The sequence below is a fragment of the Elephas maximus genome, chromosome 1, assembly GCF_024166365.1.
Source record: "Elephas maximus indicus isolate mEleMax1 chromosome 1, mEleMax1 primary haplotype, whole genome shotgun sequence".
Classification (NCBI taxonomy): domain Eukaryota; kingdom Metazoa; phylum Chordata; class Mammalia; order Proboscidea; family Elephantidae; genus Elephas; species Elephas maximus.
In genome coordinates this window covers 60,239,849-60,255,294 of record NC_064819.1, presented here as the reverse complement: position 1 = coordinate 60,255,294, position 15,446 = coordinate 60,239,849, and the positions used below count along the sequence as shown (strand labels likewise).

Sequence of the window (15,446 nt, the reverse complement as noted above, 5' to 3'; positions counted from 1 at the left end):
AAATCCCTGTCTTCATGCCCAAGACTCCCTTGCAGCTAGGGTTTTGGGATACAATTTAGGTTCTGCAATGGAATGCTTATGCAGGCACAAGTGTCTACAGTGGCTAGAAGCCACTGTCCACTTTCTGGTCATTGGCTTCGTGCTATAAGGAGCTGGCCACTGGCAGCAATGCTAACCTATCTTATCTGTAGTTTCAGAGCTACAATGTTTGACCTTGAAGCCATAAGTACAGGTTGGCCCCTGGATTTTTGCTCTTCCAGCCGTTGCACCAACTTCCCTGTATTAAGTCGCTTTCTGATGGAAATTAAAATGTTTCCTGTTAGTTCCATTAAACACTATACAGAATATTCTGTATGTTTGACAAAATGTTCACGATAAACACAGTATACTGCAACGAAACCATGCGCCTTACCTGTTTAAGCATATATTCCTCCATCTATCTATTTTCACATCATTTCAGAATGAGCAATAATGTAAATTTGGAAATCTAATAAAATGGAGTACGTAAAATTTCAGGCTATCACTTAGACAATGTGGATTTAGGATTTATAACTACAATGCAGAAATAAAAACATATACAAACTCCCAAGAGAAAATGTGGGAGTTTTACACAGTAAGGCCAAAGGAGGCATAATTGTATGGAAGTCTATGAATGTGATCAACATTTCAGAGAGAACTGTGCTATCCATTACAGCAGCCACTAGTCCCATCAGCTAGTGAGCACTGGAAATATGGCTGGAGGGCTACTGTGAATAAGGACATTAAATTTTATTTAATTGCAATTAATTTGAATGTTTCACATTGTAACATCTCAATAATTTCATAAATTGTGGAAATATTTTGTCTGTACTACATTAATTCAAATATATTTTTTACTACATTAATTCAAATATATAAAAATTAACATCACCTGTTTATCCTTGTAATGTGGCACTCCAAACCAAAACCAAACCCATTGCCGTAGAGTCGTTTCCGACTCATAGCTAGAGCAGAACTGCCCCACGGAGTTTCCAAGGAGCACCTGGTGGATTTGAACTATGGACCTTTTGGTTAGCAGCCATAGCTTTAACAACTACGCCATCAGGGTTTCCACTAGAAAACTTAAAATTATATATATGATTCAAATAATATTTCTAATAAGCAGTGCTAAATTAAAGCGCTTTAGTGATGTCTTTACAGGGGCGGCGGGGGGGGCGGGGGGGCGCGGAATGACAGCCCATCCAAGCAGTTGAAATGATACAGACAAAATGTAGTCAAGTACTGGTCCAGGGATATAAATCATATTTGTAAAACAAAGAGGAGATACACAAATTACCACATTGAAACGAATGGGAAATTCCAAATAAAAAAATCTGGTTACAGAATATGTAGAATTAATGAGAAAAAAGAAGTGTGCGCGTTTTAAGTGTGTGTGTGTGTACATACTCTTGGTTTTAGCTGAAATTGTTCGACAGTCTATATGTACAAGAAATAAAAGGCGTGGTGATCTACTTCTAAAAGTCAGCCACTGAAAACCCTATGGAGCACAGTTCTACTTTGACACACACGAGGTTGCCATGAGTTGGCATCAGCTCAACAGCAACTGGGCGGTGCAAACGGTTAAGCACTTTACTACTAACCAAAAGGTTTGGAGTTCAAATCTACCCAGAAGTGCCTTAGAAGTAAGGCCTGGCAATCTGCTCCCAAAAGGTCATAGCCTTGAAAACTATGGAGCAGTTCTACCCTGCAACACACAGGTTTACCACGAGTCGGAATCAACTCCACAGCAACTAATAATAATAACAATAGAAAATAAAGAAGGAAAGGATGGTAGGAATCTGAATTCACTTACTTAACTACTATATGTATATCCCAAGACACTGGGGATAGAGGCATAATCAATACAAAACCTACATGAGAAGAATCCAAGACACCCACTTCTGTATGTAGCAGTTGGTAATAAGGGAAAAGAGGGAACTTGGCGCTTGTCCAGCAAGGAGAAAGTGACAGGAGAGGGTTGGAGATCGCAAATGAAGGAAGAGGGGCCATACCATACAAAACCAAAAGCAAGATTTGCAGTGCACCTAAGGGGGCAAAAAGGGCGGTGGTGGTGGTGGAGGAAGAGGTTGCTCTGAAGCTATATTTGGATCAAGAAAGAAATAAGAAAGGACTAGGTGCTATATGCCCTTTGTTACCCAACAGTTTCTCAAGTATTTGCTGAGTGAGTGAGCGAGCGAGCAAGCAATCAATTTAGCCAACTAACACGAGAAAGTTAAGCTATTCAATGACCACTTTACTTTTCCTTCTGACAAGAATAACCTCGGTAGATCCTGAGGAGCAGCGGGGTTCTCAAACTTGAGCAAAGATCTCAATCACCTGGGCGCTTTGCTAAAACACAGTTGGTCTGGCCTTACTCCCAGAGTGTTTGAATCTAACAAATTCCCAGGTGATACTGCTGCTGCTTTTGCTGACCTGAACTTTAAGAACCGCTATGTAAACTGGTATATGTTCTGCTGGATATATTTTCAGTAACAGCAGCAACAAATAAAATAATTCTTTTAAAAAAAAAATAACCACCATGTAAAAGAAAGTAAGTACAAGAGAGCAAGATAAGGATTAAAAAAAATCTCGTTGCCATCGAGTCAATTCCGACTCACAGCGACCTTACAAGACAGAGTAGAGCTGCCCTGTAGAGTTCCCAAGGAGCACCTGGCAGATTTGAACTGCTGACCTTTTGGTTAGCAGCTGTTGCACTTAACCACTATGCTACCAGGGTTTCCAAAAGAAGCACTAGGTACCATAAAAGCAAAAAAAAAAAAACAAATTGCCTTCGTTGATTCCGACTCATAGAGGCCCTATAGGGCAGCGTAGAGCTGCCCCATAGGGTTTTAAAGGAGCAGCTGATGGATTCGAACTGCCAACCGTTCAATTAGCAGCCAAGCTCTATAACCACTACACCACCAGGGTACCCTAAATCACTATAAATCTCAGGGCTAATGGGAATTAAATCCCAGGGAAATAAAGGAACTTGATACAATCTATCACAATCCATCCACACTCAAAATTCTGTTTGGGGCAAAGAAGGCCTGCTTATAAAACTTCTCACAAAAAAGTAACACACAGTGAAAATGTTGTGTATAAACGTAAAAATGGGAGGAAAAGTGGGTTAAAAGACTCTACATGAAAAATACCTGGGAGTTTTAATTGATTGTGTGTGAACTCAATATGAGGCCAAACAGAGGCTGCTCCGAAAAAAAATATAAAAGCATTAAAAGAAATTAAAATAGTGACCCCATTGTCTCAGTCCCTAATCAGACTCATCTGCAAAAGGACTCTAAGACTTCCCCCCATTTCGAGGATTAAAAATGACTATCTGAACCAGAAGAGACATGGATTACCTAAATCCGATTCATTGTCCAGATTAGGGAAATGGGCTCCAAGCACAGGGCATTAATTGCCCACTGTGCAAGCTAAAACACCCACCCCACAGTGTTTCATGGCCTCTGCGAAGGGGCTGGACTGTCTTATTCTGCATGTGATCAACTACTACATCTTTTTCGATTTTGAGTACCTCCACTCTACATGTATCAGCACAGATAAAATTTACATTTTTAGGTAGACAGTCAAATGGATAAGTCTGTGCTTTCTCTTTTGCTTTCATTATTTTTTTTCCTTAAATGTCTTCAGCATACTGACAGCCCCCCCCCCTTTTTTTTTTAATGTTTTAATTCAAATCATATAGCCTGCCCAATCCAGAAGAGCCAGGTCAGCACGATGGGATATGATGCCACAGGGCAGAACAGCCTTTCTGATAACATTAAGACAAGCTAACGTGGGCTGCCTTTTATTTCTCCTGTCTAACAAAGCCCTGCCACCAATTTTTTAAATTATTATTTTTAGTCAACAAGAAATAATGAAATGGCATCCCCTCCTACAAACATACAAGGCGGTTTTATTTTTTCGAACCCCGCCCCCCACCAACACAAAGCTTTGTTGGGGAGACGAGGTTAAATAGAGGAAACTGAATGGCCCAAAGATTTCAGTCTCTTCACATTAGCATTCGTTCTCCTCTATTAATATTCAGTAGGTTGAACTTAAATTAAAGCATGTCTATTGTCTTTCACAAAAGCAATAAATATGAGCTGAAAACTACACATCACTCTGGTGAAGGCTGCTTGGGGACTGTGCCTGCAACCTCTGCGAGTCACCATCAGCTGACGGGAGCAGCGTGTCACAGGCCAAAGTCCACTCAGTCACCACAAAGCCACATCCATTCTCACAAGCTGAGAACCCCTAAGAAAGCAAATACAACAGAACCCTGACATCAATGGCTCTCCACATTCAGGAGCTTTTCATCTCTTCTCCCAAATTAGTAAGAAATGAAAAGGCTATCAAGGCCGCGTAAGGCAATACAACAAAACTGGCTTCTTTCTGAATCTGGGACAGCAGCAGAAAGGGGGAATGAGAACCAGTGTCCTTCTTGGAAACATGTGTATGATCTTCCTCCTTTTGCTTTAACTGGCGGAAGGGGGGCAGTGGTATGGAAAAATAGAAACACAAATTAGGCCAAAGATTCCTTCCACTGAAGGAACTTCAGAGCTGAGCAACTGATGAGAACTATAGACTTCAAAACACAAACACATTGATAGATAATTCATTCCCAACATCTGAAAAAGAGGGACTAGAACTTCCGGTCCTTATAAATTTTGTTTTAGCCTCCCCATCCCCACCCCAGAAGATTACTCAGTTCTCCCATCAGCTACACATACATGACAGAATTCAAAACCAAAGGAAAAATCGAGCGTCTCTATTCCACAAAAGTGATGCTGCCTAGAAGGGTTAAATAAGAAAAAACAAGGAGACCTCTGAAACTGTTCCAGTGCTTCTAAAACATCTGGAGCACGCCAAACTAATTAGCATATTAGGGAGAGTCACTGTATTTAGCTTTGTTGTTGAGGAGATGCACAAAAGGTAATTTCTGTATTATAGAGCCAGTGCCGTCTGTCACCCTGTCACTGGGACACAAGGTATCACATTACATATTAAACAGTCATGCATCCAAAGACAGCTTTCATTTTCGGCAGCAATTTCTTAGTAGGGGTTTTTTTTTGGCGGGGGGGGGGGCGGTGAGACGGCGGTAGGGTGCTACAGCACTTTGAGTTGAGAGAAAAATTATAAAAGAGGCCTCCTGGACTGAGGTAGGACTCTCCCTGAGGTATTCAGAACGTATAGTTTGCCGTTGTCATTATGAAAAAGAAAGTCTATTTTCACTGAAATTTTTAAATGGCTTAACTTATAATATTAGAAATAAGAAGAAAAACTGAATTTTCTTTTTAAATAGGGTAGGTAGAGTCGGGAGTTTAAGCCCAATTGTACAGTTTAGGTCACCAGCTTCCGACCGATGCTAAGGTTACAGGGAAAGAGGTGAGGGTGCACAGGTCTGTGAAGCCAAGCCCAAGCTTGTCCAGTGACACGTTCTCCATGGCAAAACGCAGATGTGCCTGAGAACAAATGACAGTCATGGGGCAGGGTATCACTGATACACTCATGATCAGCGATGCATAAATGAAAATGGTTTAATACCTCGGCTTATCGCAAATAATTACCCCCCCTCCCTCATTCAAATCCCTGAGCAGCCTGGGGCTCCCCTTTGTCTACTCTTCAATCAGCAATGGTGACTCCCCACTCTAGTCAAAAAAATCTAATCCAAAAATATCCCCATTGATTCCCTCAAAACAGCCCAAGATAGAGGGGGAACATGGTTTGTTAGTCTGAGGCCTCTCCCCAAATAAAACTTATAATCCCATAAGAGCCGTTTACCACTAACAGACTCTTTCCCCCAAAAACATTTCTCAGTGATCTAAACCTCCTCTGCATGCCCCTTTTTTTGTTTTGTTGTTTTCTGAGAAAATGAGGTAGATACAAACCTGGCACAGTGATAATTATCAGGATAGAGAAGTTAGGCCACTGGGTAGGTGAGGAAAATGTCTGACCTTATCTTTTTTTTTTTCCCTCTTTCAGAATCAAGCAAGTGACTGAATTTGAAGAAACACTAGCAGCAAAAGAAACAGACCACCCTTGAGACCAGAAGGCATTTCTTCACCTTCAACCACAAAGGCACAAACCTACCACGCATGCCATATTTCCATAATGAGCAGATCCTTGCTAGTACTTCAAATGGGCCCTGTTTTAGCTGTCTAAATCCCTAAATGGCTGAACACCACTGAGAGACAAAAGACCTTTCCTTCCCTCATCCTCACCAAGAGCTACCAGACAGTTGGAATACTCCCTCAGTGAGGGGTTCTGACAACAACAAGCTGACAGGTGAGCTGTACTGGGATACATTAGTCTCTCAGTGGATGGAGCCTTGGTCTCCAAGAAAGATTTCTGGACCGACCCAGAAGTTACTTCATCTCTGATGATTGCAACAGTGAGTAAAATGTCCTGAGCATTTTGGCACCACGACTTCCTTACTTCTTTGGGGCAAGACCCTTTCTCCCTACACTCTAGTCCTTTTCACACATTCCTTGCCTTAATGTGATTCTTCTAACAATCAGAACAAGTGTAGTATCTATTGGATAATAACAACTACTGAATAAACAACGACATTACTCTACAGTGAGAAGCTCTACTTTTGCATCCAATCATAACTCCTCTATCCCAAGCCACAACTCCTCTACTCCATACCTCATCCCTAACCCTTTAGTTGTGTACTGGCAAGCCAGGCAAACACATGCCTATCAGGCCCCTAGTTATAACTGCCCACCAGGAGCAGGGTTCCACAGCAGAAAGGAACCTGTACTGACCACACCAAGAGATCAAGAGCAGGCTTCCCCGTGAAGAAAGGTGATTAAAGACACCAGAGGACTTAGGCGGCTATGCAAAGTGTAGAACAATGGCTTCCTTACAGAGCATGGGAACTTCAGAGTCATGCAGTAGAGGTGAGCACAAGGGCATTTTTTATGTATTTTTTTGATAGATAAAGGAGACCAACAAGACACCTTAAGAAAACTTAACAGGCCAAGACCTCATTTTACAAATCATGCTACTTGCACTTTTCAATAATCTTGCATATGTGCAGATAACTAACGACATTCCACTTTTAAAAAATTATGATGCACACACACATCCTTAATGCTTTATGTAATCACTGCATTTATCCCACAAATGGCATCAAAAGAAACAGTCTCTGAAATATCAGCAAACCTCTACAAAGGTAAAGCAAAGCTGGCTTTAGCGCGAGGCAACAAAATGCCATAAAGTTACTAGTTTGTGTACCAGTCTTCATGATACAGGGATAAAATGGGCAAATTCTACATATGTGTGTCCTGATGAATGTTGTAATTTGTGTATAAGCATACAACCATGCCCCCCCTCGCCCAGACCTCTCCGGCTGCCTTTATTCCCCAAGACAATAAATATGAGGCACTTAGAAGTTCCAAGTTGTGTTTTGTCTGTAGCACGACTGGGAGGGGCAGTGGTTTCCCAGTTCTCTCATTACCTCACTCACATACAGATCCAGCTGCACACCCACTTTTCAGATGAATATATTTTGTAAAAGATTAAGTGGTCTATTCAAAATTAAGAAAAGCCTGCTGGTGGTAAGCTCGGAAAGGCCTACTGCCTCCCGGAGCAACATTCTTTCCAATAGTGAAATATCATGGAAGTGGCACAGCAGGTACAACTATAGGAATGTGGCAGAGGAATCTGTCAAGATTTGAAGCAAGTTACGGTCGGCTCCTAAAATTCACGTGTGTTTACATCAAGTAACACAAACATGGATTAACACACAGAATGTGGAAGAATCATGAGCACTGGAAGTTTAAAGCTTTATGGTCTAACCCAGAATCACCTGGGAACTGCGGACAAGATCTATTTATCCAAGCCTCAGTTTCCTCCATCATTCAAGGGAAGAAGACAAGAAGGTCGGGAAAGAGAAGATTAAGGGAAATGAAAAGCATGCATGCTGTTTATAAACCTAACCAAGGCTATGGTGAGGATGAACTAATTAACTTTAATCAAACATCTATTTTTAAATTCTGGGAAATGATCAAATAAATTGGCAATAAAATAAAGGGACGAGACATAGCCGGATGATGTTCAGTCCCCAGAGAAATGTCTAAATTCATACGAGCCTGGTTAAAACTGCCGGTTTGGCCGAAATGGTCAACAGAGCTTAATGCTTTAATAGCGGCCTTAATTCTCTCTTGTAAATTTCCACAGTGCCTTTGCAAGGAGCCACCATTGCCCCTGGGGAGGATATCAAAGCTAAAAAAAGATTAATATTAAGCAAATCGCAACACTTTTTCCATATAGCACCTTGCCATCCATAATGGATTTAATCAGGACCCCAGCAGGGAAACCCACAAAGGCCTATTTCTCCAACAAAAGCTATACCAGCCTGAAACAAATCGAGAGTTATTTGGTTTTGATTTTATTTAGAGGAACAGACCTTCTATCCCAGGCTCCTCAAGATAAGCCACCAAAAACTGCACCTGACAGACCCGTGGAGCAGCCATCCTCAGAGCCGGATCATTGCAGAGAGACAGAGGGAGAGGAAGAAGGACAGAGGGAGGGAGGGAGGGAGGCAGAGCGGCGGAGAGGCAGGCTCCAGAGCACTTGTCAACAATCCTCGGGCTGTCGTAATAAGCAGGCGGCGGTGCAGATTCCGCACGGCAATAGGACAGCCAGAACAGCACTGGGGCCCAGGGGGAGGGGAGACGGCAGCCAGAGAAGGTTATTTATGTGGATGGGAGGGAAGCTAACACCAAAGAGGAGGGGTCTCCGGTTTTTTTTTTTTTTTTTCCTCCTGATAAATTAAAATGAGAAAAATGAAAAGACCCGACTGGCTTTTCATCCTACAATTCCCCCAACCTGCAATGCAGACAAATCAGAATTTCTCACGGTGGGGTGGGGGGGGAGGGCGACTTTACAGGAGGGGTATTTAGTTTAATTGTCCTCACTTCTGCTTGCCCAGTCACACCCTACCCCACCCCCGGACAGCAGGCTCAATGACACGTTTTCAAAAGCATCCCTTTGTAATATCATAATTTGTGGCGTTCAGCACTGTCTTATTTATTTTTATTTGTTTTTTTGGCTGGAAAAGCTGGGCAGCTCTCCAGACAGACTGCAGAAATCTCTTTCCACATGCTCCTCTAGGCACCTCCTCCCACCCACCCCCACCCTTTCCTACAATTCCAGCTACCACGGTGCTTCATTACTTATGAAATGACCTAATGATACTCAACACACATGGGCCAGGGCTGCCCACCCCACCCCCAACACACAGACCAACCCCCTGCCCCTCCCCAAGGCACATAAATTCATCTAATCTAATAAAACAGAGGCTTGTGTTCCCTCATTGTTTCTTAAGGATCTTTCACAAAACAGGATCTGTGGCCTGACAGCTGCTTGGAAGGGTGAAAGGTGAGAGTCCAACTGGCCGGCTCCCTAGCCTCAGATCACTGAAGTAAACGTCTCCTTTCATATGTCATATGCTTTTTGATTTTTAAAGTCAATTCTTTTGAGGCTTTTAACTTTAGCTGGCAAATCACACGCTCTGAACAACACCCCACTCTTTTCTTTATGCCCTTCCCAACAGGGAGAAAAGATGGTGGCACAGCCCTCTAAGAACCTGCATGCAGAACACTCGAAGTTTTCCTCACAGATTCCTCCAAGGAGACTGGGCGAAGAGCGCACTTACCTGTAGTTGGTTGTTGTTTCCTTCAACCATTTAATAAGCAGCTTCTGTGTTCTAATGCTTTATGCCCATTAACCTATTTATACCTCATAAAAACCCTAAAGGCAGACATTAGGTTTGCTCAGGAGTGAAGTCACCTAGCATGCAGTTATCCAGACTGTCTGATTCCAAAGCAGGGCTTCCAACCAGTTAATTCTAGTTCCAACTCCTGCTGAGAATTTGCATTTCCACCCCCAGATATACAGAATCAGAATCTACATTTTATCATGATCCCCAGGTGATTCTTATGTATAATACATTTGAGAACCACTTCTAACTGGTTCACAGGATTGGTCCCTTATTGCAGAATTAGCATCTCCTGGGAACATGTTAGAAATCCAAATTCCCAGCAGGTGTTTGACCTCCACTATTTATGAAGGCCTCCTGTTTCCTAAGTCACCAGGGCTTATCTAAGTACTCCACCCTTAAACAAAAAATATCATGAGGTAGGTAACGGTCTTTCTTAATCTCAACTTTTAGTTCACCACTTTAAAATCAGAATTATAGATATGACTTCAGAGATAATCTAGTACAATCTCCCACTTTACAGATGAAAAAACTGAGCCGTAGGGATGTGTGCCTCTTAACCCTAATCACAGGGCTAGTTCTTCATCATGATTCCATAGACAAAAGGCCATTCAAGGCCCCTGAGACATTCAGGAACAGGGTTGTGTTAAGACTCTGGAACAATCCCATGATACAATTCCCTACAGAACATAAAGCGCTGGAAATCCTTCTCCAATCATGTCACCCCCAGGGTGAGCCCACAGACCCGACCTTTATTTTAATGTTCTCCAGCACTGTATTTCCCTGTGCTGGTGAACAATCGTCTGGCGTGCACCCCACTGCAGCGTAAGTCATATACCGTCAATTAAAGGACGTTCAGGGGAGGACTGCTTGGCTTTTTTCTTCTTCCTTCAACTGGGACTTCTCTTTTGGCTCCTCCACTTATCAAAAGCACCCAAAGAAGAGAACTGGAAATGTGCGGCAGTTATTTCGATGTATGGTAATTCTGATAAAAGGTTCATTAAAAAAAAGAAAGAAACCAAGAGATATAGACAACTGACCAGAAATGAAGTTTGAGGGCTCTGTATGGACACTGATTGCTCATACACTCAAACACTGACACAGGCCCAGAGTTTTTAGCCACAGGCAGTAAACACTATCTGCTCTTTTCCTATCTACCCTCCATGACACCATAGCTTCCTCCTCTTCACGCCAACTTAAAAAAAGTCACAAGTTATTGAAGCTGAAAAAGATAAAGACCTAACAGGATGTTGGGCACAAACTGCTTTTACCTCCTAAAATTAGCATCTCGATCTTGAATTCAGCATTCCCTAAAATACATGTAACTCAGACATGTGTCCACTCTGGCCCATGCTCTGTGGTCCGGTTCAGAAGCAGAGTTGGAAAACTCTTCATGAACTTAAATAAGTTATGAACTGTTTAGATAAAATGCTAGTCCCCTGCTAAACAGCAAAGGTAGGAACTGTTTAGGCTAATAACACTCTCTAGGAGGCAAGGAATAAAACTGAGACTGGGCCCAGTTTAAGAGCAACGCACACTGAATATTTAAATACTATAAAGAGGAGACAGTAGAAAGGATGAGACTGAAGGGAATATTTCACTGTTAGAAGTTAATATAATGACAGCACACCAGCTAAGTTTCAACATTTAAATAACAGAGCAAGACCCAATTCTTAAAGGAAGACTCTGCAAATATTATCAACTTCAGTCTCCCCTACTTTATAGAAGATTACCTGTGAACCCACATCCCAGCCTAACTACTGAAATGTGACCTAATCATTACCTGTGTTCCTACCACATTTCATTATTTTTTAAGCCATATCACAAATATGTATGCCTAAATAGTATACTGTTTCACCGTTTTCCTTACAGCTCCGACCCATTCATTTTTACTAACCTATAATAATAACAATAAAATTTATAATAATACTGCAGTGAATGAATTTATTGCAATTCTCTTGTCCAAGGGCATCTAAATTATGGCCAGTATTTTGCTATCTTGAACAAGGCTGCAAAATACCTGTTTCCTGGAAAGCAGACACTAGACTTTCTCCTGCATACATACCTACTAGTGGAATTAGTGGCAATCCTTGGGCATGCAAATGTTCAAATTTTAAAGAAAATGACAAATTGGTTTCCAAAGGAAATTTATATCCATTTTTACGTACAACCAATGTATCATTGTAATCTCTACGTGCTTAAATATAAATAACTACCCATGACATCAAAGAAAAAGGTACTCTTCTCAAATTTCTACTTCAGAAGGATCTCATGTGCTAAGAAATGCTATGAAGCCAGCCAGGAACATGGCTGCCATCCACCTAATTATCACCTACACCCCAGGACACCTGAGGACATGAGGCTTTTCTCCAGAAGCAAGCATCTACCTCTGTCTACAACCATTTCATTAGCACTGAGCTGGGCCAACTCCAGCAGCCCTGCCACACGCACTCACCATTTACACTGTACGACCGGGGCAAACCTCAATCTAGGGTTTTGATAAAGCTGAGAGGGCAATTTATTTGCACGTCTTAATCAAATTTGGATATCTAATAGCGTCCCTGTGTTGATTAATTAAACAACCTGCTGTGTCAGAAGAATAAGACCTTCATGTATCCAATCACAAATGTAACTTAGCCCACACTGAGAGCTGGGACCCATGTCATTAAGGGAAAGGCAAGCCTTCCAAGACTTGGGGCAAATCAAGGAGTACCCCTTATCGTTCATGACCTGTCTGAAAAAGCTTTTCAATTTCCGACTACCTATACGAACTACTGCCTGCCCAAGGTGGGGCCTTACCAAGTGAATCCCATGCAAGTATTAAAAAAAAAAACTAATAATAACAGACAGGTAAGACAGGTGGGGAGGGGGGTCTGGCATGCATGAGATTAGAAGAACATACAAGCTTGTGGAGGCTGAGAGTTTCATATACAAAATAAAGGATCTTAATGAACACACTACAGTGACCATGTATTCATATACTTATTTCCCTATTATCTGTATTGATCATACACACCTAGGTTGTAATGAGAACCAATGCAGAAAAGTGATCCACTGTGCTAATATTTGACGGTCAAGAACAGGCTAAAGTACAAGCACACGACAGTAGCAGTCATAATAATAAATACTTGTTAGAACGATATTAAAGTACAAGTTAATACGCTGGCACCACACCACGCACAATCAGGTTTGCCCAGAGTCTGGCCTGGACTCCTTCCAAAGGCGTCTGGTAATTCCTAAAGCACCAATGGCGCAGAACTGTATATTGCATGTGGCTGGCCCTCCAGCCAACGTGACTTCAAGGGCACACCGTACAATTATAAAATAATACCAATAATTACAAGGAAACAGTAGGGAGAACAGGGTCAGGTGATGATACATTAACCACTGAAATAAACTTGGTTGCCATGGATTTCTGTCACTACTAATAGTGAAATGGTAACACAATTAAACCAGAAAGTTCAAATTAAGAAGCTATTGGAAAATAAGATATTATTCCATATGAGATTTTTTTTTTTTTTTTTTAATTAAAAGAAGAGGTTTATTTATTGGGGAGCTTATACAAAGGATCTTCGAGGTTCAGAGTGGTAATACAACCTTGGGACAAGGCTGCCTGGGTCTAATACTTATTCTAACACTCATTAACTTTGTGATCCTTATGGAAAATTGTTAAAATCTCTCGTGCCTCAGTCTCTCCGCAAGTTTAAATGAAAGTAAGGGAAACGCCAGTTATGGGGGCATTAATTATACGTGTTAAAGTGCTTTTGGTACACAGGAAATGCTTTGTTAAGAGCTATTTATATGCCTTAATAAGCTTACATGTTAGTGGATTATAAAATCTTTTTTTCAATTATATTTCTAATAATTTGATTGGGGAAAAAAACAGAAAACAAAATATACTTTAGTGTTTAGTATTACTTGAATATAATTCAGCTAATGGACTAAAAAGGGGAACACAGAAATGATGCTAGGTAAAGACGATCATAAATATTCTGAGAATATTTTGAAAAAAGGCCCACAATATTATAAAACAGAATTCAATCAGAACCACAATATAGCCATTTTACCTACTTAGGAACAATGAACAATTGTGGTTTCGAAATACTGAAAACAAAGGGCTAAATTAAGATCACAATTGAAGAGTAACTGACCACCTTCTCAAATTTCTCATTCTGACAAAACCTACACTCTCATGGCTGCTAGTCTGACAATAAGCTGATTCGATACGGTAACAGATGCCAACAACCTTTTAAAAGGAAACTGGCTAATTCATTCCACTTCTAGAAGTTAATACTAAGGAAATAATCAGAGAAACAAAGACATATCTACAAGGATTTCAACATAGCTTGTTTTAATTATTTCTTTGCTGCTTTTAATTATATTTGCATCAATTAATTAGGGAAAAAAAAAGGACTTGTAGATCAGCTTCTGGAGCCACATAATGGACTGACTAGGAGTGTTGGTTCTGAAACCTGGCGACATCTCAGCATAGTCCGCGAAGACACCGGGCCCTGCGTGTATAGAGTTGGCACTTTCTCTTCATTCCCAGATCACTCAGGCTTCAGTGCTTTTGTACATGCTGTTTCCTCTTCCTAGAATATTCTATCTTCTGTCTGCCTAGCAAGCTCCTGCTACTCCTCTTTCAAACAGGATGTTATCCTCCCCAGAAGCCTTCAATGACACCCGCCACCTGCTTTCTAGGTGCTTCTTCCATGTAATACCAGTGGCAACAAAGCAAAGTTCCTGGAAGAGAAAAATCGCTGATGCTGAATAAAATCTGTCGCCTTCGAGCCAAGTCTAACTTACGGCGTCCCTATAGGACGGAGTAGAGCTGCCCCCCTAGGGCAGCTGGTGGATTCGAACTGTTGACGTTTTGGTTTACAGCCTTAGCTCTTAACCACTGGGCCACCAGACCCCAGATGCTCAATAATACTGTAGAAAGAGTAGTTATTCCTGGAGGCCATTTCAGAGCCTTCATCAGGCTGAGGGGCTCTCACAGCCGAGGCCCTGTTCAGTAACTTGTCAAGCATTCAACCGTACCCATTCCACATTCACTGTTACCTTCTTGGAGAGGAAAATGTTTCAAAGAATATTACTTAACCCTTTGTGTTTAAATTATTGGCCAGGAACACCTCACTTATAATGAACTACGATTTCTCAGCACTCATTTTTCAAAGTTAGGAATTCTTGGGAAGAAGATGTAACCTTCTAATTGTCAGGTGAAAATATTTTATGAATATCAAATTTAGCAATTGGGAAACAACACCGTTTTCTAGATATTTAGTGCTTTATTAGTTAATTTTGTAGTTTTTGTTTTGAAGCCTTTAAGTATCTAAAGCTATTCTGTGTCTTCCTTAAAATATTTTTACTACGCATCGATAAAGAACAGTGACGAATCTCTGAAACATTTCATAACATGGAGGAACCTGGAAGGCATTATGCTGAGCGAAATTAGGCAAAAGGACAAATATTGTATAAGACCACTATTATAAGATCTTGAGAAATAGTATAAACTGAGAAGAACACATACTTTTGTGGTTACAAGGGGGGGAGGGAGGAAAGGAGGGTGGGAGAGGGTTTTTTACTGATTAATTAGTAGATAAGAACTGCTTTAGGTGAAGGGAAGGACAATACTCAATACACGGAAGGTCAGCTCCACTGGACTGGACCAAAAGCAAAGAAGTTTCTGGGATAAACTGAA

The 15,446-nt window shown here is 41.2% G+C and overlaps 1 protein-coding gene across 4 annotated transcripts in view; it reads right to left on the bottom strand.

The window, feature by feature from the left end:
• JARID2 (jumonji and AT-rich interaction domain containing 2) overlaps positions 1-15,446 on the bottom strand; it is a 317,022-nt gene that overhangs the window by 149,138 nt on the left and 152,438 nt on the right. Inside the window, exon 1 of one of the 4 annotated variants that reach the window (XM_049884297.1) lies at positions 8,432-9,120. The exons of the other annotated variants lie outside the window; for them this stretch is intronic. Coding sequence (XP_049740254.1) covers positions 8,432-8,498 — 67 coding nt within the window. The 5' untranslated portion in view covers positions 8,499-9,120. Of the gene's footprint in view, positions 1-8,431; positions 9,121-15,446 lie in introns of those variants that run through there. 4 annotated transcript variants of the gene reach the window in all.